At 38.6% G+C, this 24,276-nt stretch overlaps 1 protein-coding gene across 3 annotated transcripts in view; it reads left to right on the forward strand.

Moving 5' to 3' along the window:
* Positions 1–24,276, forward strand: part of NSMCE2 (NSE2 (MMS21) homolog, SMC5-SMC6 complex SUMO ligase) — a 224,505-nt gene that overhangs the window by 100,047 nt on the left and 100,182 nt on the right. The window contains exon 5 of one of the 3 annotated variants that reach the window (XM_059995184.1): positions 18,914–18,994. The exons of the other annotated variants lie outside the window; for them this stretch is intronic. Within the exon in view, the coding sequence (XP_059851167.1) occupies positions 18,914–18,994 (81 nt within the window). The remainder of the gene's footprint in view (positions 1–18,913; positions 18,995–24,276) is intronic. 3 annotated transcript variants of the gene reach the window in all.

A 24,276-nucleotide genomic window follows, 5' to 3' on the forward strand; every position in this document is an offset into this window, starting at 1 on the left:
GGCACTCATGCTGCCCCCTTTCTTTTCTCTGTCTCTGTCTCTGTCTCTATTCTCTGTCTCTGTGCTTCTCAGTCACAATTCTGACCATTCCCTTGTCTTATCTCTGGTGCACTTTAACTGTGTTTCCTTGGTAGCCCTTTAAGTTTGCAATTCTTGCTTTACATTTAGGATACCCTGTAATCATAGAATTAAAGCAGGAAATTAGAAGGTGGAATAAAAATCTGCCCCTAAGAGTTTAATAGAGAAGCATTTTACGCTGAATAAAGAACATTTTTATTTCTAGTTTTAAGAAATGTTTTTGAATATTTTCATTTCATACCAATATCATACCTCCAAGCACTCTTCATATTTAATTACCATTAGGCTGGGCTGGGCTTGATAGCCAGATAAACACAAGGTTGGTAGACAGAATTAGGGAACTATATCAAGGTTTAGAGTACCAAGGGTCAGTAGTAACCCGGTCACTTCCAGCCAGAATATACACAGACAGTGAGGTCAAGACAAGTCATAGGTCAGAGCAAGGTAGACAAACTGGGAAACCGTATTAGCATCCAGGGCCCATGGGAACAAGAGAACCCGGAATCTGGGCCTCTAGGGCACCAGGAAATACGTGAACATTAAAGGGATGAGATCAGAATTGGCAGAAAAAGAGGCTGGAACCAGGCAAAGAGGCTGAGTGGCGGGGGCCCAGGGTCCAGACAAAGGGACTAAGGGTCCTGGATAAGGAAACAGATCACTGGGGAGTCAGTGCAGGGCACAACATGAAAGAAAGGAGTTTGCCACAGAGCATTTGTTTAGATTTTTCTTTTAATTAATCGACATTTTTTTTTTAAAGAGCAGATTTAGGGTTACAGAGAAACGGAGCACATAGTACAGAGATTTTTGCCTCGCCCCCGCAGCTACAATTTTTAACGTCTTGCGTATTCGTGTGGTCTGTCAGTTACAGTTGATGAACCGATATTAATACATTACTGTCAGCTGAAGTCCACCATTTACATTAGAACTCACTCTTTGTATTATATTGTTCTGTGGGGGGATTTGATGGTAGAATACGTATAACATGAAATCTGTCGTTCCAACATCTTTTCAGCGTGCAGTTGAATGGCGTTAAGTGCATTCACCTTGTTGTGCAACCATCACAACTGTCCATCTCTGGCACCTTGTCACTATCCCATAATGAAGCTATAGCCATTAAATGTTCCCATCCCCACCCCCAACCACTGGTAACCACTGTTCTGCTTTCTGTCTCTGTACATTTGACTGTTTTAGGTACCTCCTATAAGTAGAATTATGTAATACTTGTCTTTTTTGTGCCTGGCTTATTTCACTTAGCACAGTGTCTTCAAGGTCCATGTTGTAGCATGTAACAGAATTTCATTCCTTTTAAAGGCTGAATAAGATTCCATGGCCTGTATATACCACATTTTGTTTATCCGTTCATCCATCAATAAACACCGGGGTCGTTTCCACCGCAGGGCTGTAATGCTGCTAATGAACGTTGGTATACAAATATCTACTTATAAGTCCTGCTTTCAAGTCTTTACACCTAGAAGTAGAACTACTGGATCAAATGGTCAGTGGGTTTTTGACTAATGCATAATGTCTTGTATCCACCATTATAATACAAAGAATAGTTTCACTGCCCTGAAAATCTCATGCTTCAACTCTTCATCCCTCCCCATCTTTGCCTCTGCTTAAATGTTAGTATGCTCCTTCTGTGAAGATTTAGTTACTGTTTATATTCCTCTTAATATGGAACTTCCAAGTACAGATAAGTAGGATCCCTGGTATTGGTAGAGTTAGTGAAATCGGTGATCAAGGTTGTGAGGAAGCAAGAAATTCTGATAAATTGTTTTTCGACCCTTAGGCTTTTAGATTGTGAAAGTTACCTATACAGTAAACAGAGAGGTAACAAATACAGAGCTTTAGAATACATGGGTTTCAAATGAGATGTTTTGTAGGGATACAGGTTTGTAATTTATCTGTTTATTCCACAGAGACTTACTAAGTATCTACTCTATGTCAGGCCTTGCGCTAGATGCCTTCTGTGGGAATTAAGATGCCATTCACGCAAGCCAGACCTAACTGGTCAGCTTTTTGACTCAAAGGGACTGTCGTTGTGCCCAGTGCTGTCATTACTGGGTGCTTTGTGTGGCTGTTTTCCAGACTTGCCTTGCTCGGATTACCATTTCTCTATCTTCTCCAGTTGCTTTCTGACCTAGGCCTTTCCACTCTACTTTCTTTGTGCCGGTGACCAGTTAAATATAACAAACAAACAAACATCTACTGGGATATAACATGAAGAGGAGAAGGCTGGGTCCTTCAGGCGGCTGTGTTCATGGAAGCAGTGGTCTCCACATATTTCTGACTGTTCTCCCCCATCCGGAGGAGCATGCACCTCCTGATATTTTGTTCATTCATTTTTAATACACGGTCTGCATAATGGCGGTATATACATGATCAGTGAAACAAAGTTTTTTTCCCGCTCATTTTTTAGACAAAAGTTAATTTTGAATAAAAGTTCTAAGAGTTTGCATACTGGGGTGCATGCATCCTACTTTGGAAAGCTGGGCTGGGATAGCTAGCTGTAATATTTCTTTGCTGAGCAGAATAGCTAACCATGGTATACGACTGCAGCGTAGATTCTGTAGATAAAGCTGAGGATTCTAACAGCTATAAATAGACAGGCGGATTTAATTAGGGGAAGGTCCTGGCATCTATTTCGTAGTCACTGTGTTACTCAAGTGCAAGAACTCCATGTGCATTTGCAATAGAAATAGCATATTCTGAAAAACTGAAATTTTTTTTTAGATCAGTCAGATATTAGCCATTCATTTCTCAGAATGAGAATTTCAGATTCTTTCCATTATAGGTTATTACAAGATATTGACTATGGTTCCCTGTGCTATACAGCAGGTCCTTGTTGTTTATTTATATCATATACAGTGGTGCGTATCTGTTAATCCTAAACTCCTAATTTATCCCTCCCCCCGCTTTCCCCTTTGGTAACCATAAGTTTGTTTTCTATATCTGTGAGTCTGTTTCTGTTTGTAAATAAGTTCATTTGTATCCTTTTTTAAGATTACACACATAAATGATACATATGACATTAGTCTCTCTCTCTCTAACTTCCTTCACTTACTATGATAATCTCCAGATCCATTCATGTTGCTTCAAATGGCATTATTTCATTCTTTTTTATGGCTGAGGAATATTACGTTGTGTATATATACCACATCTTCTTTATCCATTCATCTGTCGATGGACACGTAGGTTGCTTCCATATCTTGACTATTGTTAATAGCACTGCTATGAACATTGGGGTGCATGTATCTTTTCGAATTAGAACAACCAGTATTCTTTAAACACCCTGTGAGTGTTCATATTACCAGACTCTGACCATTCACTGTGCATGATACTATATAATGATTCCATTTGGTATCTATAGTCCACATTTCCTCCTGGTTTTGCTAGATAATTTTTAAGCACTTTAGTCCCCTGTGGCTGCACCATCAGAGACATGTAAGTGGTTGTGACTCAAATAAAATATTACAAGATATTGAATATAGTTCCCTGTGCTATACAGTAGGTCCTTGTTGTTTATTTATAAACAACAAGGAGCCAAATAAAATCCATGAACAACAATCCACTAAAGGTACCTTAATGGTACAAACTTTTAAATGAATCATGAATAGTATCCTTTCTGTGTAGTTGGCTATTAGGGTTCTGGAGGGGCAGATAGACAGAAGGAGATGAAAGAACAGCCTAAGTTGCATTTAGTGTTTCCAGTGTTCCAAAGCCTGGCTATAAATGAAAGATGAGCATTCCTACTTAATTTATCTGGCTAGATTCCTGTGCCTAATGGCTGCATATATACCATAAACACTGTGAAGAAGCAACCATGGAAACACTTGTTTTCTTGTTGGGCTAAATTTACTCTGGGTTGAATATTAACACAGTGCCTGGCAGTACTTTAAAAGCAAAAATAGCTTAAGCGTGACTCACTCTGAGTCATTTACTGCTAGTGTGGCTATACTGCCTAGAGCTTGACATTGAACAAGTTGGCAGCCTGTATTGCTACATTTTTTTCTAGGAACTCTGAACACATTTCATTCTTGTGAATTCGCTTGTGCAAGATATTAAATAGAGTAATATGTTTATTTTGTTTCAAAGTCAAATGAATTTGAGAATGGTGAAACTAAAGTATTTTTCTTGGGCTTTCTGGAAAAGCCAGATTCTCAGAATTCTCCTGTGGTTAAGGACTTACTTTATTTTATAAAGAATTAATAAAATGCTTAATAGATGCTTGGGCTTTTCTGATCGAAAACATCAGACTGCCATGAAAATCATTGCAAAAAAACAAGCTTAAGTTGTACCAAGTTGGATTCATTAATTTTCCGACATTACTTGACAAGATGGATTGTGCCATTCAGAAAGCTTTTTCTTTTACTTTTTCTTACTGCTGCTTCTAAAAAAAAAAAAAGTACGGTGAGGCATGCAGCCTTGGAGTTTAGTTGGGTGTATGACTGTAAACTTCTCTCTTGTTATTAAAGGTTATATAATGGGAAGTTCATTGGTTTTGAAAGGCAGACCAAACCCACCCACAGGATTTCTATTGGCCCTTTAAATGCATTGCATGCCTTTCCCTGGGTAACCCGTGTGGTTGAGAAAGGAGTGAGTGGCTTGTTGGCTCACTGCAGGAAAGCCTCTGAAGGTTGAGTTGATCTCATCTGGGCTGGGGTTAGGAATGGCTGGGAATCTAAAACTATATATATGAGGATGGTTTTCCCTTGATGTTGCAATCTTTACTTTAACATGTTTTTGTGTTTAGTTTCTGGAGTTGCCTAACAATATAATTTCAATTGAGGCTTGGTTTCAGCTCTTTTATTATAAACTGTGGGGAACAGGATTTTTTTTTTTTTTCTATTGAAGGGCACTGTCACTATGCCTTAGGATTTCAATGATTTGTATAGAAAGACAGCCTAAAACCAAAATGAGCCTAAGCTAATGATTGATATTTGAAATTGTTTTACCATAAAATTCTTACATGAGGAGATGTAACTCTGGCAGAGAATTTCAACATAGTTGCATAAATGGTGCTTCATATTACAACTTGTTCTGTACTTGACTTCATTGAAATTAATAAAAGGACCTCTTTCAGAAGGATCTGGTGAGTTAGCATCATTATTTAGGAAAAAAAAAAAAAAAAGGAAAGGACTTACTCATAATGTATCCTGTGTTGCTAAGTTTGCAAAGTTAGCTATCTCAACCACACCCAAAAAGCCCTTTCAGAAGACTGAAATCCACTTATTCATTTACGCTGGCTTAGAATTTTCTTCCCAGTAAAGTAAAACATGAAAGAGCTGAGATCGATGTGAAATTTCCCTGAGATACATAACGATTTCATGAAGAACTAACATTTGGAAATGGAGTTGCTGCCAAGTCCTGAATCTAATAATGTAGTTCCTTATTCTGTGGTTAAAGAGATCCTTTAAAGCAGGGCTTTCCGACTTGGGCCTTATGGGTGCTAAAAATATCCCCAAGGTGCTTTTTGTACCCCAAAGGAGTACCATCGCCCTGCCCTAGATCTAGAGGAGAGAATGCCAGGCCTGCTATAGCCTTCCCTGTGTCTTGGTCATGTGGTCCCTCTGCTGCTACATTTTGGCGGCATATAAATGAGTTAGTGATGTGTATGGCTTGAAAATTAGTTCAGCAAGGTTTAGTTAACCAGCCCTTTCTGGGTTGTAAACTGAAAGGGCCTAGTCTAAATGAGTCTCAGCACAGCCCAGTAGCCACTCTGTTATTATGCAGTTACATAGATGTGTCTTTTTCCATAGAAATGTATGAATTAAAACAACATAAAGACTTCAGTCAGGGTCTAGCATAAAGTAGGCACTTACTAAAAGCTCACTAGATCTGCATTTATTTATACGGCAAATATTACAGCCTTATTTGATCCACAAAGCTTTGTTCCTTTTCTTTCATTCATTCCTGTACTCAGACATTTATGAGCTCTTATTATATGCTGGAAACTGTAAGATATTTGAGACAAAAAATTAGTAAGCCTTCAAGAAGTACATTCTTAACTTGGAAAGGCAGGTGTACAAGTTATTAAATACATTAGTCATATGCTTTCTTTTTTTTTAAGTGTAGATACAAGGATGTTGTTACCTTGCAGTAGTAACATTTTTTTTTTAAACCAGTGACAATCATTGACCTTCTTTGAGCACTTCCTGTGTAGCCAGCCCTGTTCAAGGTGCTGTGAGCTGGGTGGTGGTATGATCTCCATTTTACAGAGTAGGATATTGAGTTGAGCAATTTGCCCAACTTCATATTCATGATTCAAACCCAGAAAATCTGGCTTCAGAGTCCATGCCCTTAGCCATTACGTAAACTGCCTCTTGTTGACTGCCTTTGTTGAGGAAAAAGAAAGAACTCTTTAGAAGTAGGAGAAAACGGGAAGTCAGCACACCAGTGATAATATGATCTCTTTTGTGAGATTTTTCTTTTTTAATTAGTGATTGTTTTGGAGTACTTTTGTAAAATCTATTGCTAAAACGAAGTGGCTTCATAAGTGGGCTACATCTGAGAGAGATGGACTGCTTACCCAGCATTACCTTTCTTAGGCTATATGTGCTGATCCCTAAAATGAGCTGAGTCTGAGAAACTAATGTTCTTTCACATTACCTCAGAGACTAAAATCAGCTCTTAAACCAGTGTTGGTTTCTGCCGTTCAGAGAGGCACCGTGGGGCAGTGCCTGGAAACAACTCAGCTAACAGGAAAGCCTTTTCCTTCAATGGAAGGCAGTGCCGCTGCTCATCTTGCGGCTCTTTTAAGCTCTCTGACAACCTCCTTCTGTCCCTTCAACTCCATTCACCTCAAACCCGACAATTCCGTTTTTATAGTCAACACTACTAACCAGTTATTCAGAGCCCTGCAGCTCTTGTTTCTTCCTTGGCCCTGTCTCAGTTCCTGAGAGCTGCAAGAGAAGTGGAAGAAGTAAAAATCACCAGCCCACCCTGTTCCCGTAACCAGTAGTTTGCCAGCATCCCCTGCAACGCAGGGTCTAAAGGTACAGTGAGGGAAGAAGTTTCTCCAGGAAGGTCCCTGATAGTTAATATTTGTTTCGTATTGTGCTTTGGGGTACATTTGTTTTTATTTAGTAAGATGCTCCCTTTCTTATTTCTTGGTACATTTTACAAGGAAGTGTTCTCTTAACATGGGAGCAAATCATACGTCTTTGCTGAACAGAGCTGTTTGCAAGGACACTTGAGTTTTCACTAGAGGGGGCATAGCCTTTGGCAGTTGTAAACAGGTTATCATACTGTTTGGTGAGGTATAAAATAACACACCTTAACTAGGGATTGAATGCATTTCCTGGTACAATATTAGCATTTTCTTATTTTTCAAGTAATGATTTCCAAATGATTTTTTAATAGACTTGTTCCAGTTTTATCAAAGTATATCCTTCAGTCTCTGAAGTTACCCCCACTCAGCACCCACGTATGTAACACTTTATCTACACTTTCGATTCAGTACAACCTTTATATTTATTTGTAAAAAAGAATACATAAAATTTTCTTCAAGAAAACCAGAATCAAGCATTTTGTCTTGAGCTTTTCCTTGGCACATTAAACTGCCACATTGGGAGTCGAGGTGATGTACTTTGGAAATAAATGCATTCCTACCCTGAGGACATTATGATTTTTGACTAAATATTCTCGTGGCCCAGTCTTTGTGTGTTCTTTGTTTGAAACATGTCCGATCCTGGCGTTTTAAAATAACATTTTATAAATTTGCCAGGAAAGGAAGGTGACCATACAATTAGCAGAGGGTAAATTCTAATCATGGGACATTCGCGTGGGTCGTTTGTACTTGAAGACAGTGCATCCTTTGTGATTGAAGATAGTGCAAATGAGGACACCGGGTGGCCAGGAACAGAAAGTGGGGAGGTGAACAGCTGCTCTGTCTATGCTGTGCCCCCTCATACCTGCAGCCGGGGTCAGTTCTAGATGTTATCCTCTAAGCTTGGGGACCTTGAGGGTTTGGGCAGCCAGTTTGGGCATTGCAGAGTGCTCCAGTGTTTTTCTAGGTTTCCACTTCCTGGCTCCTGGAGAAAGGAATGCCACTTGTCAGAGAGGGAGTAGGAGTGACTCTTGAGAATAAAAGTGTGGTTTTGGAAGTGAAGTTGGGGGGCGTAGAAAAGAGGGAGAAGCAGAGGAATAAACACGAATGGGGGAGAAACTTTAGGGAGGAAGACAGTGGAGAGGAAGAGACAACTTTCCCTCTCCCCCTTCCACAATCTGATTATTTCCACTTTCTCCCTTAGCTTCCGCTTTTCCCTGCCCCTTCAGTGACACTGCCCTCCGAAACCTGTTCCCTCCTCCCTCTGTGTCATCTGTTTGTGTCCTTCCCAGTCCCCCCCCCACCACCTCTATCAGCTTCCTTTTAGTGGCCCCTTCCCACTTTGCAGAGGGCTCCACCAGGGAGCGCCACATTCACGGCCACAGCTGGTGCAGCCGAAATCACTCAGGGTCTCTTTTAGAATCAGCCTTCACTACCCAGCAAGCTTAACCAACCTTTCAGGTTCCCTTCACGGCAGAATGAACCCCTGTACTCACCCTCGTCCATCTTCCAGTCGGGTTGGACAGTCTCCAGATCTGTGAGACGCGAGATAGGAGAGGACCTTCCATGTCCTAGACATTGGGGTAGAGTTCTCCTTAACGGTGTCCGCATGGCTTCTGCAGGTAACGGTGAGGAAGCATGGGGATTCTCCCTCACCTGTGGAGAGGGTGACTACAGCTCAGACACAGCAAGTAGCGCGGCTGACAGGCGGCTGAGCTGGAGCTAACCGAGTCTCTCCCCATCCAGAGCTGGTGCTTTGCTGCCTACTGAATGACCAGTCAGATGTTTACTTACTCCGCTTTCTGTTTAGAATTCAGGAAAACTTCTCTTCATATCTTTTTCTAAACTACAGCATTAACTCTCGGTGTTTGATCATGTCTACAGAAATATGTTGCAATTAATATTAAGAAGCAGGAAGTCTTTTACTGGGCTAATAACTGTTTTAGTATTTGCAAATCTGGTTAAGCTTTAATTAGAATTTCTTGACGTTCAATCCTTTTAAAAACTACTTTTCTAACTATACAAATGTATGTGTTGTAGGAAATTTAGATAATATAAAAGACAAAAAATAAAAATTGCCTGTAGTCCCACCACTTGGAGATAACCACATATTAATGTCTTCTGTATTTCCTTAGTCTTTTTTTTCTTATAAAATATGTCCTTGCAAGATTGGGATCCGTTTTGTGTTCTGATTATTTCACTCAGTATAGTGTGAGTTCATTAACTATTTGAAAATATGATTTTTAATTGATGTCTAATATTCCATTTATGTATGTATCATGATTTTCCTCTTCGAATCATTACCCTCTGTTAATATTCACTCACTAGTAGGCTGTCAGTGGATGACAATTGATATTATCAGTTTAATAGTTTAAAAATAATATCTTGTTCTTTGAGTGTGAAATGTCAAAAATTTACCATTTTTAAGTCATTTCTTTCTTGCTTTTAATTTATGTATTGTAAAGATTAAATAATAGTGTATTTTTCAGGTAGAAGTTGTTTTCTAAAAATTACTTCAAAAGTTGAGACAAGTGATTGGTGTTTTGTTCTGGTAAAAATTTACTCCTTTTGGAAATGTTGTGATACGTTTATTTGGCAGACCTTTATTAAATCCCTTCCAGTACAAGGTGTTAATTGCTGAGAATTAAAAGAAGAAAAGCATGCTTTCTGCCTTCAAGAAGCTTATAATTCATGCAGGTAACATATGTAAACATAAGTTTATATTTAATACAAATATAATAGTAATATTATAATGCAAAGAAATAAATATGAAAGTAAAGCTGTAAACAGTGTGCAGGGAGAACACGAAGGAAAAGTAGTTAATTCTGATCAGTGGAATAAAGGGAAGACTTCCTGGAAGAGTTGACATTTGAGCTGGGCATTGAGGCATGGGTAGAATTTCACTTGAGACGGCAGTAAAGGACATATGAGGCAGAGGGTGTAAAATATAATCAGAACCACAGGGGCCTGAGAGCGCATGTCATATTTGAGAGCAACATGTCTTGCAGATGGGTCGGTGTGTGATGTGCCAGGGTCATGGGGTCAGGTGTAATGGGAGCGAGGCAGAGGGCAGTAGAAGTAGTGAACCTAGAGCACGAAGGGATCAAACAATTGATGATCGATTAGTGTGTGTCTGGCTCTGTGTTACTTTCCTTCTCATACACAGATGATCGCATTTGATTTACGTAACAGTTTTGTGAGCTATTAATATCACCATTCGAAATGGAAATAAAAGGTCAGGGAGCCTAAGTGATTTCCCCCAAAGTCACAAAGCTCGTAAGAGGCGGGGCCAAAACTCAAACCTAGGCCTGAAAGTCATGCTTTTTTTCCCACTACTTTCCTAGGTTGAGCTAAGAGTATAGAAAGTTGTAAAAACTACATTCCAATGTTTGGAATATTGTGTACATAGTGCTTTTTTTCTTTTCTTTTTTTAATGAGTGATATTATCTGACTAGTGAAGATACTTCTAGTGGCAGAGCAAGGAATGAGTTGGAAAAAGATATTGCAAGAAGTGAGGCAAGATGGAAGACTCCTGCAGAAATCCCAGCAAGACATGGAGAAGCTGAGCTACTGAAGAGGTGGTGGAAATGGAGGGAAAAGAAGTGGAAGAGATTTTGAGAAAGAATGTAAGCCCTTAGTAGACTGATGGTCTGAAGGCAGTGAGGAGGCCTAGATTAGATTAGTTGTCTCAACTTTTTAAAAATCACATACTCTAAATAGTTAAATACTTTTGAGCATGAATCCAGTATGAAAGTTTTAATATTTAACCCCCTCTCCTGTGGATTTTTCTTGTGCATACTCATTTCAGGGATCACTGGAATTAACTAAGAAGAATGGGTGTTCTGGGAGGTTGGCAGGAGGAAAGAAAGGGTAGAAGCGAATTAGAGTTTGGTTTTGGACATGATGGGTTCAAGATGCCTAAAGTAGTGCAGTCCCTTGAAGATGCTTCATACAAAGTTGGAAGAGAGTCCTAAAGATTATAGAAGGAGAACAATACCAAGCTTATGTTCTGGTGGTTGATTGTTTTCGTGTTTTATCATTTGATTCTCAACTAAATATTTACAGAGTTTTGAAACTGTTATACTTGGTCTAAATTAAAGAGTATTCTTCACATAAATCTTTTGTGTAGTCTAAAACATGAAGGTCTTTTAGACTGTAGTTCATTCACCTATTTAGACTTCTCAGAATATTCAGGGGTATCAACCCTAAACGTGTCTTCCAAACAGAGATTCATCCAAAGCTCAGAATGTCTTTACAAATGGCTTATGCTTTTCAGTGACTTTCTCAAAACTATAATTTTCATTTCCTTCTGGCCATCGCTCTCTTACTGAGTTAATACCTATAAGGCCTAACCCAGAATACTTTCAATTTACTAAAACCCTCCAATTATATGATTAAAGGCACAAATGCTGGTTGATGTTTTTGGTTTGGTTCAGTTTGGTTTGATTTTAATTACGAATACGTCAGCCAACAAAATCTTTTATCATTGATATTCAAACCATGTTTCCCTTTGGGGAAGTAGGGATGAGAAACAGCTGTAGTTCCTCTACATTTCATGAAATCCAATTAACTTTTGTCTATTTTCTGCTCAGTGTCAATATCAGTATCCTTGATGAATATTTATTGAAGGCCCGAGGAATAGTAGCACTCCTGTAAGCTGAGCACATGCTGATGTGGAAAAGCACCTCTTCTCTTTTATTGCTTATTGGATAAAAGGCACAAAGGACTTGCCAGACTAGGTCACGTTCACAAAATGAGTCTTTGGTGCATTTGGGCAAAATAGATTCTCAGAACAAGTACCTGAAAATGGAAACCTTCCTATTGGAGGAAATGACAAAGCAAAATCGAATCGATGGGTCTCCCTGATCTTGACCCTGTCTCTGTTAGACAGCAGGGGGCAGCTGCATGAGATGTTAGTGCTTTTGCTGCCTCTTCTCTCCCCTGAGCTCTGTACACAGCAGCTACACAACTGCCTGGACGGACAGCAAATTTTTGAGACTCTGAGATACAAGATTAAGGCCTTGAACACAATCACAGTATAGATTTGTGGTTGATTAAAAATTACAGTATCTGATTTTACATCTCACACATATCATCCTGGTCTCTTGTTTTTAAGTCTTTCTTCCAGAGAATTTTTGAGAAAACAGATATTTAGGACTGTTAGTCACAGAGTAAACCTTACAGTCTCAGGATGTTTATAGTTGTTTTACAGGTAGTAGCAGGATGGTCCAGGAGACAGGAGGTGCTGTGCCACATAATGAAGAGTTAGTAAATATGAATGAGTGATTGCTGCCATCCCGTCAAGAAAACAACTTGTTTCTGTAGCTTTTCAGTGAGTTCACAGTCTGTTGCTGCTTTGTATTTGGCCAGCGTGCAACAGCACAATTATTGTAAGAGCAAAGTGATTAAAGCCTTTTAAGACCTTTATGACCTTTAAGACCTTTATGACCTGCCATTTTAATATCGATAAGTTCTCAGAGACTAACCTATTTCAGGCCCTTCTCTTTCCCTAGAACAGTTTTGTTTCCTTTTGTGTTGCCACAGAACTCTGATCATACTCATCCTGACACTTTTGCACACTGTAGGACACACCCACTAATGAATAATGAAATGTTCTAAGCAGTAACCCAATTGTAAAAGGTCGTGACCAGCATTTTATTAAAAAAGAAAAGATACTGAATAGGGTAGATTAAAAAATACCACAGTGTGAATCATGTATAGGAAGAGTAGTGTTTCATAAAACTTCTGTTTCACTTAAACATGTTTGTGTATCCTGGGTTTGTAATGGAAAATGTATTTCTTACTGTAGGTCATAGTTAAAATCCTGTTTTGAAAAACACTTCATTGTAGCATGAATCACGTCGTCATTTAATTGTTTTATAAATCTGTCCGCTTGAAAAAAGGAATTGCATTTTCTTTGTCTTTTAATTCCTAATACCTAGGACAGATCTGCCTGACACAGGTGTTTAGTAAATGTTTGTGGAATGAATGAAAGAAAGAAACGAAATTCACTTAACTTCTCTGAGCCTTGTATTTTTCATAAATTAGAATGTCACCCGCCAGATCTCAGAGTGTTAATGTGAAGAGCAGCTGAGATAATGGATGCGAGAGTGCTTTATGTAAGTACGATGTGCAGAATAAGGATTATTATCTGGCAAAAATTTTGTTATTGCTGGGCAGATAAGCCTCAGGAACTCCTGAAATCCTAAATCAGTGTTCTAAAGATGACATCTTTATTGCAGCACTATTAATAGTACTGTATTATCATCCCTTTTTAGGTAAAAAGTTAGGAGACAATCTTCAAAAATTAAGTATGTGCCTTTTCTTTTTATTTTTAAAGTTTTTATTATGGAACAGTTCAACATACAAAGTAGACACAAAAGATGGGCCTCTGTGCACTCAGCTCTACCTTCAACCAAGCAGTAGCAACTTGAGCCAATTTCGTTTCATCTGCATCCTTTCCTATCTCCCCCTTTCCACGTTACTGTGAAGCAAAGATGCATTTCTTTTCTTCTCTCCCATTCCTCTCTCTTCCCCGACCCTCCTCCCTCTTTTGCTTACCTTTTCAAGTATGTAGAAATATTCTTAACATTCTTTTAAAATAGAATCATTAGTACCAAGCAATGCAGGTTGGGAGTTTAGACTAAAGTACTGTGGTACCGTGTGTGAATGAGCTATTCTCTGACAGGAACTAGCAGGTAAACAAGATATTTTATTTCCCAAGATTTTCATCCGATGGTGACCAACTCCATTGCAAAACAATGATCACATTCCAGAGTCCTAAGTAGTTCTGGAGGCTTAGTTACACAATCACCAACTCTGTCATCTTCTTCAGAAATGTGACCTTACAGCAAAGTAAGGAGTCTGAAGTATGACAGGTCACTTTTTAAGTTTTTTGAAGTTTTGTTTTCTATCATGTAATAATCCTCAAGCTTTTGACCTCTAGCTAGGCAACAAAAAGTATCCAGCTGAAACTTTTGGAATACTGTTAAAACTATAATAAACTGTGCTTTAAGACTACAGCCCAGGGTTATAACATGCCACTCAGCAGTTAAAATCCACTTGGAATCCAGAAAAGAATTTTTAAAGCATCACTTATATTAGTTTATATTGATCTTTGTTTGATTTTTATAATTTTGTGATTTGGCCCTTAATGTGATAAAAATACAAATCCACATAATTTTAAACCCTAAAGATATTTAATTCTGTCAAATTTTATTTGCCTAGAATTTTTCTTCCTTAAAGTCAAATGTAGAGTTTGTTTTGATTTTGAACAAGGTATTGCTAAGTTTTGCCCACTGCAACCATTGAATAGTCAGAAACTTTGCATGTCTCAATTGTTTTGAGGTTTTATGTGTTCTTGAAAAAATGTTTCCAAAATAAAATGAATATAAATGCACTTTTATTTTAAAATATTTCAAGCCATATTTGTACTAATACAAGGAGGTTGCCTTATACCCAAGAGGGGAGGGTTGTGGGTTGAGAGTGACAGAGAGATGGAGGAGGTGAAACTCACCTGGTAAGAATGTCACAACTCCAAAAATGTTGTAGATTGCACATCTAGGTCAGGTTCTGTCAGGGACATCACCATTCTTCCAGTCTTCCCTGATGGAAACCAAGACGAAGTCTTTATCTTTTCCTCTTTCATTCTCTACATCCAATAAATAGATCTTTATTGATTACTTATTTAGAAAAATCTCCGGGCTTTATCTTTTCCATTCCCGCGACCAGGGCATCAGTTCTGATCTTTATGAGTGTACATCTGGACAATTAGCATTTGAGAAGAAATGAACCGATCCATTTTGACCATGCCATTGTATGTACATTTAATTATTAAAACAGTCCTGTGAGGTAGGACAGTTATCTGCATTTTTCAGATTGTATAAACTAGGTAAGCTCTTTCAAGTATATGATATTGCTAAGGAATCTCCTTGCTCTGAGTCTTTCTCCCCCTGTAATGCATTCTGTGCAAGAATACCAAGATGGTCTCCCTAAAATGTGACTCTTAATTTAATAACTTACTTAGTAAAACCAATAGTTACTGATCTAGCACTTTACAAATTACCAGGGACGTTTCACGTTTGATTTCATTCTACACAGACTAGTCCATGAGGTTAATGTTACTCATATTAGTACTTCATAAAGTAACCTGTAATGACTTCTGTTTCCCATCACGCCAATTTTAAACTCTTAATATTAATGACATTCTACATTTATGCCCTGGCTCTACATCCATTTAATCCTGCCTCTTAATGTAAACTGGAGTTAGCTTTAGCCAGGTGAATGCACTTCTTTATGGTCCTCTCTGGGTACCATTCTAATTTCTCCCCTGACGTCTGCTCGCAGCACAACTCTTGTTCACCAAGCCCACTTTCCCCCCACTCCTGCCCTCTAACTTAAACTCTACCAGTCCTGCAGGACCTGTTTCAAGTCCTACCTTTTCAAAGAAGCCTTCCCCAATAATGTCTGTCTTCCTGGATGTTTTTAGTTCTTGATATCCTTTGTCGTATATGTTTGCCCTTGAATAGAATTTTAAAAATTTCCCCTAACTATAAAAGTAGTATATGCTTCACGTACAAATATTATATAGGATGTTTGAAAGGGAAAAGATCACTCCTGGCTTCCCAATTCCAGTCTGTAGAACTAATGTGTCTTTAGGGTCGTATTTCTGTGTATAAGCAAGAATATCCACAGGCACATACACACACACACACACACACACACACACACACACACCCCTATTTACACACATGGAGATAGCTATAGATTTAGATGTATTTTACGCACCTACACCATCCTACAGCATTTTTTTTCCCACTTAACGATATATCTTGGAAGTCTCTTCATGTCAGTGAATATAAGTGATTTCATTTAAACATATATCTTTATTGCCTCAAATTGTTTCATGTCAATTGTTTTATACCTATACATCTGATCTTCCCTCACAAAAAGAAAATGGAAACTCCTCAAGGGCAGGAGTAATTACACATTCATTCTCTTTTCCAATCCTTTACTCTTTGTTCTTTGTACATTTATTGCATATTTCACTATTCATACTGTGGGAAATCCAAGATATTTACTTCTCATAACCCCTAAGGAGTTAAGATCTAGTAGATAAGAATCTACATTTATACACAGAACTGTAACACAGGAAGAAATTGAGAAGTGACACCAATTTTTGTTACTGGAAATATGGCTGATTAAGTTATTTGAACAAATTATCTTGCTGAAAATTATTGAAACTGTTGAATATGTATAAGAAAACATCCTCAGAGCAGCAAAGACCTGAAAATCTAAGGAACCATAAGGAAAAGCAAGAGTTCAGCGAGGTTTTTTTTTTTTTTTTTTTTTAGGGTTAGGGTATTTATTTATTTATTTTTTACGTCAGCGAGAGTTCTTTAGAGAACTAAAGCTGCTTTTACCCTGAGGACATTTGCTGATCCAGGCAAATTTGGACTTTGCCTGCCTCACGGGTAGTAAAACTACACAGAAAGCTTGTAAATGGCTAACATAAAATTTAGCGTTTTGGGGGCGGTGCAGAGTTTCTGGGGTACTCAGAATTCTCTGTTTATTGACCTGGTGGGAGCTCTGTGGGGTAATTTATTTTCCAAACTGAGCGTATTTGTTTTGTGTACTTTTCTGTATACTTGTTATAATTTATAAGCAAAAATTAAACATAAAAGAACAAGTTATAAAACAATAATATGATCTCACATGTGTGTATATTACATAAATGTATATGTGCATATATTATATAAATAGAATGTGTAATATATAAATTTCACACATTGATAAAATATAGAAATTTATGTTTATATATGCGTAAAAATATGTGTGTTTGGGGGATGCAAAAGTTTGTGTGTGTGTACGCTTTTCAAATACAGAGAAAAAGATGTGAAAGAGTATTCTCCAACTACTGAAGACAACCTCGAGAGGTAGAATGGGGGGAGGGGGGAAGCGAGAAAGGAACTTACTACAGTTTGTGCTTCAAACCACTGCTGTTACATTTTTTTTTTTTTTTTTCCGGTATGCGGGGCTCTCACTGTTGTGGCCTCTCCCGTTGCGGAGCACAGGCTCCGGACGCGCAGGCTCAGCGGCCATGGCTCACGGGCCCAGCCACTCCGCGGCACGTGGGATCTTCCCGGACCGGGGCACGAACCCGTGTCCCCCGCATCGGCAGGCGGACTCTCAACCACTGCGCCACCAGGGAAGCCCTGTTGTTACTTTTTTAAAATAATCATTATTATTTAGTATATTTTAGAAATAGATTTAAAAAAAAATGGCTTCTGTCTCTGCCCCTTATATATAAAAGTATGCTTTCCACCGGGCTCCATACCACTTGGCAAAGTACCTTTTTTTCTTTTTTTTTAAATGTCTTGTTCCTTTGCTAGACTGTAAGCTCTTAAAGGGAACAAGACAATTTTTATCTTTGTAGTTCTTATATCTAGTTAATCCTGGTATATAGGAGAGGATCTATAAATGCTAGTGAAAAATGAATTAAAAGTATACCTTAAGAAGAACTTAGGGCTATAGGTGTCCAGTAGATGTGTTTCCTTAGAGGCTCTTGTTACACTTTTGAATATTATTTTGTATCTGGCACAGCAGTGGGCATAAAGTTGGCACAGTGAATACAGGTCGATTTGAATTTAACTGACACTTTGTGGAACCTGTAGGCAAATGTGGAGTCTACCATGTCGTGCCCCTCTTGATCCCAGAAAGCTGGAAAATGAAAATACTCTCTGAAAATTAAACTAAGAAATTAACAGCTAATAGATTAAAGCCAAGGGAGGCAATGTGATCTTACGAGACATAAAGACTCCTTGGGCAGAAAGATTTGACTGTAACCTAATTGAGGGTATTGACGTCTTTAAAACACACAAACATATAAAATGTCCATCAGAAGGGCATTTTCTCTGTCTCCAAAACAGAGAAAAAGAAAAGCTATTAATGTAATTGTCATGATACCTAACAAAGCACTGTCTGACCAGTAGCACCTGCCAGGTTGAGGCAAGCATCCAACCTGCCTGGCAGGTGGATAACCCTGTGGTACAGAGCTGCAGAGCCTCATGCCATTTTGCACTGGAATCCTGCATAATTAACTCCACTTGCTCTGCTTCCGTGCACACCAAGCTTCCCTCTGGTAATTTGCCTTCCCAAGGAGATAATTCACTATCAGGCTGGTACAGACTGATGCAGATTCAGTATGCCTGATTCTTCTGGTGTCCACTGTAAATAATAAAGTCGCCTTCTTTTTTTTAATACATCAGTGTCTTGTGAGTTTTCTTAGCATGAGTCTGCATTCCTGGGTCCAGTCAATGAGAATCGGGTATCAGAGTCTGCAAAGCCCATCAAGGTAAATACTACCTTGTGGGCATCTGATGGAGCGGACTGCTGGATTTCCCAGGTGGTACCCATCCGTGTCGTCTTGCTCCATGTTCCCTTTCCATTCCACACTTCACCAGAAAAAGTCTTCCCGGAAGTAACATGTTAAGAACATCTTAATAATGTGCACATTTCAGCTAGAGTGTACCAAATAATATTATGTCAATGACAGTAGACCCTTATCCTCTGGGTGAGTGTTATCTGTTTGGTTTTGTAAATTTCACACCTGTACGGATGAATGGAATGTATATTGTAGATGTCACATGGTGAGGACCCCCAACAACTCATATCCAGTTCTGGCTTCACAGCCTCTTCTGGCTTCACTTCTGGCTCTCATCTCATTGTCAGCATTGATCCTGGCGTCATACTCAAGCCACTTCCTAACCTGGGTCTCTCTTGCAGCAGTGAAACCTAAAGAAGATGGAGGACACAATGATTTCGACCAGATTAAGGATAAGGATGCAAGTAGAGCAGGCAATGGACGAGGTTATAGAATTTTTTTCTTCCATTCTCATCTTTCTCTCTTTCCTCAAAATAGTCCCGGTAGCATTTGAAAGGGTTTCAGAATCCCACACACTGCTATGGAAAAAATAAAGCACAATTTCTCAGTGCCATGTTCCGCTTACCTATTTCAAAAAATCATTAACAGCAGTGTCTTGCCAAAAAGGATATCAGAGTAGATAACAGGGCAAAACTCAACTACAACTCTTAAGTGAATCCTGGAATTTTTTTAAAATTGATTCTTGCATCAAATAAGTACACGGTTAGGTGGCACTTTGATAAATGGTAATTTTTCCCCTTTCTCTCCTGTTCCTCCCCTTTCACCCCAACTTCCAGCCAGAATAATTGATCACTAAATTTCACCATACATTTATCAGGGATGTACCCAGAGCAATCCTCGTTATCAATCTGATTTAAAATAATATATCTTTTATTAGTAGATTAGGACCTCACAAAGATTTCAGATAGCGCAGGTAAATATAGAATCTTTAAAAGACTTATTTTGTACAAACTTGGTTCTTTGAAACTATTGTTTTGACAATCACAATTTTGTCCATTTTATACAGTGGAGTTCTGCAGCAAAGTAAGACACTATTGGATTATTGTGTTAAATTCATGAGGCTCCTGTATCTGTATATTACTCAGAGCTGTTCTTGTAGACTGATGTTAGATGGGATGGGGATGAATTGCTTTATAGGTTTGTGGGCCATTCCTGATTATTTAGAGGCTGATTAACCAGTCAATGAATTCTTCAGGCCTTTTGACCAAATTCACCATCCTCTGGCTTTCATTTTCTTTGGATGAAAGATGATGCTACTGAGGAAAGGGTCCATTTTTCATCCCCACGTGAGCAAGGTTTGTTTCACAGCCAGAGGCAGCTTGAATGTAAGATCAGGTTTACACTGTGTACCCTACGGTATTGGAAGTTAGGCTGGGTAGCATCGAAACACTCAAAATCAAGCCTATCGTCACCTCTGAAGTACTTGTCCTACTTTAGTAGATTAGTAACAACATGTTATGACATGAAAGTTTGCATTTTCTAAAGCAAAACAGGCAGTATAGTATGTTATATGGTGATATGTGGAAATACCACCCCCCCCAAAATAAAAAGAAAGAAAGGAAAATCATATTCCCTAGCTTCATTAAATGTTAAATTAGTGGGGAGAGGCTGACCGTAGTCAACATTTATAAAAAACACCTACAACTCTCAAAACTACCTGTATTTTTCAGAACTTAAGTACATTTCCTTACTTTACCAAAGTGCATGATATCTTGGCAAGATTCTTGCAAATTTTGAAGTGCATAAATTACCCTGAATAAAGACAAAGGAGCAGAGTGAGCCAGAGACAGATGGTCACCTGAATAGTAATGAGCATTTGACCTACTCCTCTCCCTGCCCCTCTTTTCTCATAAGCCCAGGCCGCTGCCTTCCTTTTTTCTTTCTTTCCTTCTGTTGAAGGTCAGTGTCTAGACAGGGATTCACTGGACAGAACTGCAAAGACAACTAGAGTGGTGGGACAGAACTATCCTGAAGTTAGGCAGCGTTATGGCAAGCTGAAGATGCAATTTTCAAAACTACAGATATCTTCAGACTTTGACATCCTTTGTGATGAAGCGCTAACCTTTCACACGCTGACTGCGTAAGGACCGTATATAAAATGGCAGAGTAGACAGAATTTCTTTTTCATTCTCTGTTCTACCTTTCTAAATTCTTTTTCTGGCATCCTCTGGTTTTCTTCAGTCCTCCTGCAGCTGTCTAACTTCTCTGATTCTTGTCCCTTTTCAGTAAAAGGTTCACCATAAGGCTTGATATCATTAAGTCAGTCTCTGGGTATATTTGTCTGTGTTGTGTGTATGTATCAACATTTTGTTTTTGTTTGTTTGTAATATAATTTAGAATATTCCTTTCTAACCAAATAAACTCCAACGGTAATATTTCTTAAGTTTCTAGAATTATTGACTCCTTAGGCAGTCTGAAAGTTACCCTCAAAAATGTATATACACATAGAATGTTGGGTACAATTTCATGGTGTTCATGCCCTCTTCGTACCTGTTTATGGATCCCAACTGGGTTCAGAATCCCTGTCCCATGATGAAAATTCCAGTTATCTACTTGCATGGTCACTGGTGATATTTGAAAATATATTCATTCACCAGATGCTCATCGAATGCCTACTCTGTGCCAGGAACTCTGCAGGGCATTGAGATACAGTGACCAGGACACTGGCGCACCCGTCAAAATTTACAGTGTAGCTGAGGAGACAGACAAGTAAACAGACAACTACAATACAGAATAGGTGCAGCAGCAGGGAAAGTACAGGATACTTCAGAGAGCACGTAAGATGAATGTTTAATTCAGTTTTGGGGCATCAAGAAATTCTCTTTACAATGATACCTGAGTTGTTCTTCTAAGTAGAAGGAATGCTATGTACATAGTCAAGAGAATTATAGACTTATATGCCTGTTGAGAACTTTACGTTTGATATTAAAGGGCCTTAAGTTGAGGGATGATAAGTACTGCTATAACTGAAAAAGATAACTGACTGTAGCATGGAGAATGGGTTGGGGGAAGCAGGACTGGAGGCTAGGAGACTTCAGTAGTAACCAGTAGACACTAATAGTGACCTTAACAGTGCCGGTGAAAAGAAGAGGATGAGTTGAAAGGATATGAATTAGAAACCACAGAATTTAGTGATTGAATTAATTCCTTCAACAAATATTTGTTGTGCTGCTGTCTGTTGGACACTTTGTGAGGTATGGTGGTGAATTGTAGAGACACCATCTCTGTCTTCAAGTCTAGTAGTCATGACCTCCAGGCTTCTGGATTGGACAGTTCAGTGGATGGTGATGCTGTCCTCCAGAGATGGAACAGACGTGTCTCCGACTGAAGGTCCCTAGACAGGAGAAGTGCTTCTTCAAGCTATAAGTGCACCTGCTGAGATCCCAGGATGTCCCTGCAGTTGTGAATTGCTGTGTCTAATGAGAGACGTTACTGATGGTAGAATGTTTCCATATGAACAGTATTTGGGGAGAGACTTGAGAACCACTGATAGAGATGACAGTTGGAGCCAGGAAGTGGATGAGATTACCCAGAAAGAGTGTATTGAGTGAGAGGAGAGGAAGGGTGAGGATTGGACCTGGCAAAACAATGGAGAAAGAAGAGGAACCCAGTGAGAAAGCCAGGAGTATGTAAAGTGTGTTCCTAGATGGAGCCAGTGGAACAGATGGGAGGAGTAGCAGTATGGCAGCAGCAGTCAGCATCAGGGTAGGCTTCTGGTTCAAGATGATGACCTGAGCTTACAAATTACATTTCACACGTTCACCACCACCTTAGCTAAAGGGAATCATGAATCTTCACATCACAGGTAGCCAGCAGAAAATAATGAAATTTTATGCTATGTGAATTATATCTCAAGAAAGCTGTTATTAAGTGAAGAGAATAATAATGATGAAGAATTCAATCTTTAAATATATTCTAACAAAATTGTTGTATTTAAAAAAAGAATAAACTATAAGCATCACATGTGTGCGGGTGGGGTAGAGTGGAGTGAGGGAGAAGATGTTATCCACAAAAGAAGGAGAATACATTTGTATCCAGTTACCTGGTAGCACTATATATGCAAAAAGCAACAGAGCATCACCTTAGACATCCAGGGGAAAGGGTTGTTACTCAAATTTTACGGCCAGCTGAGGCATCTTTTCTTGAAAGGGCATCAGAAAGGTCATCTTTGATATTGAATGATTTGCGGAATATCCCACTCATGTACTTGCCCTGGAAAAAAGAAAATTATGCGAAGACATGCAAGCACCAAATAAGTAATTAGCAAGAATAAAGAACCTGATAAGGGGAAGAAATGATAGTAGGGTATTTTTTTCTTAAAGTGGTAGCGAATTAATTGTGAATAAGAGTTGTTAATATAGTAGTAAGCCATAATACTAATGATAAATGAGTCCTCAGAAAAGAATTATGTAACAGACTAATAATAATGGGGATCTGTGATTATAAAGTGTTTCAACAATTTGGCAAGCAGAAGGAAGATGGAAGAGTGCAAGGAGATTCCAGAAACTGTTACTTTCTTATTGGCATCTATTAAGAAGTACAGGATATGGTGGTGCAGTGGTTAAGACTCCATGCTCCCAATAGAGGGGGCCTGGGTTCGATCCCTGGTCCAGGAACTAGATCCCACACACATGCCGCAACTAAGAGTTCGCATACCACAACTAAGGAGCCGGCGAGCCGCAACTAAGACCCAGCACAACCAAATAAAAAAATATTTTTTAAAAAGGAAGAAATACAGGATAAAGAAAGTAAAGTCAAGCAGTACTTGAGTAGAAATAGGATGAATAACTTCCGAATCAATTGGCTAAGAATGAGGGGGAAAGCAAAAGTTTTGGAAGCATAAAAAACAGAATATAGTTTTAAATTAAAACTGAACTTATTACCACACAGTGACTACGCTGTTCTGTTAAATGACAAGGATTCGCTTTTTTAAAGAAATCCAACTATAATATGATCCTGAGGCACACCTTTAAAAGGAAAAATGAGAGGTCTGTAACCATAGATGCAGAGGGAATTTTTAAAAAATAGATTTGAAAGGAGTAATATGTTTAACCTTATGACAATGAATTAAATCTGCAAAATGAATGACTGAAAATAGATTTAAAACAAAAAATAACCAAAATTGACTCAAAATGGCCAAAATTGTGAATGACGTTTACAAAAAGAAGATTAAAAGAAAGATTCTTTGCTCCCCAAATGTGCAAATCCTAGACATATTAATTGTTAAATTCTGTCAGATCTTAAAGGAACGGATATTTTCTGTGCTAGTTAATCTATTTTAAAGCGTGGGAAAATACAGAACATTTCCCAGTTTATTTTAGGAAACTAGGATGACTTATGACCAAATTCCGTGTTTTGTCTTTTTCTTAAAAGTTAAGAACACTTTCACATAAAACTAGATATATGAAATCTTAAGTCAAATATTAGCAAATAAAATCTGGCAGCGTATTGAAAGAACTGTACATATGATAAATTTGGATTTGTTTCAATAATGTAGCATTTATCATTAGAAAATCAATTAATTAGTAATCATGTTGAGGTCAAAAGAGGAAATCCTCTTCCAGCCATTTATTTCTATGAGCCAAGCATTACTCTGGTGATCCAGCAGTGAACCGAAGCAACCAAGCCCCTTTCTCTGTGAAACATAAGTTCCGCTGAGAGAACAGTAAGAAATAAACAGACAGATATTGTAATAAGCACATGTAAA

This window comes from Delphinus delphis, chromosome 17, assembly GCF_949987515.2.
Source record: "Delphinus delphis chromosome 17, mDelDel1.2, whole genome shotgun sequence".
Classification (NCBI taxonomy): Eukaryota; Metazoa; Chordata; class Mammalia; order Artiodactyla; family Delphinidae; genus Delphinus; species Delphinus delphis.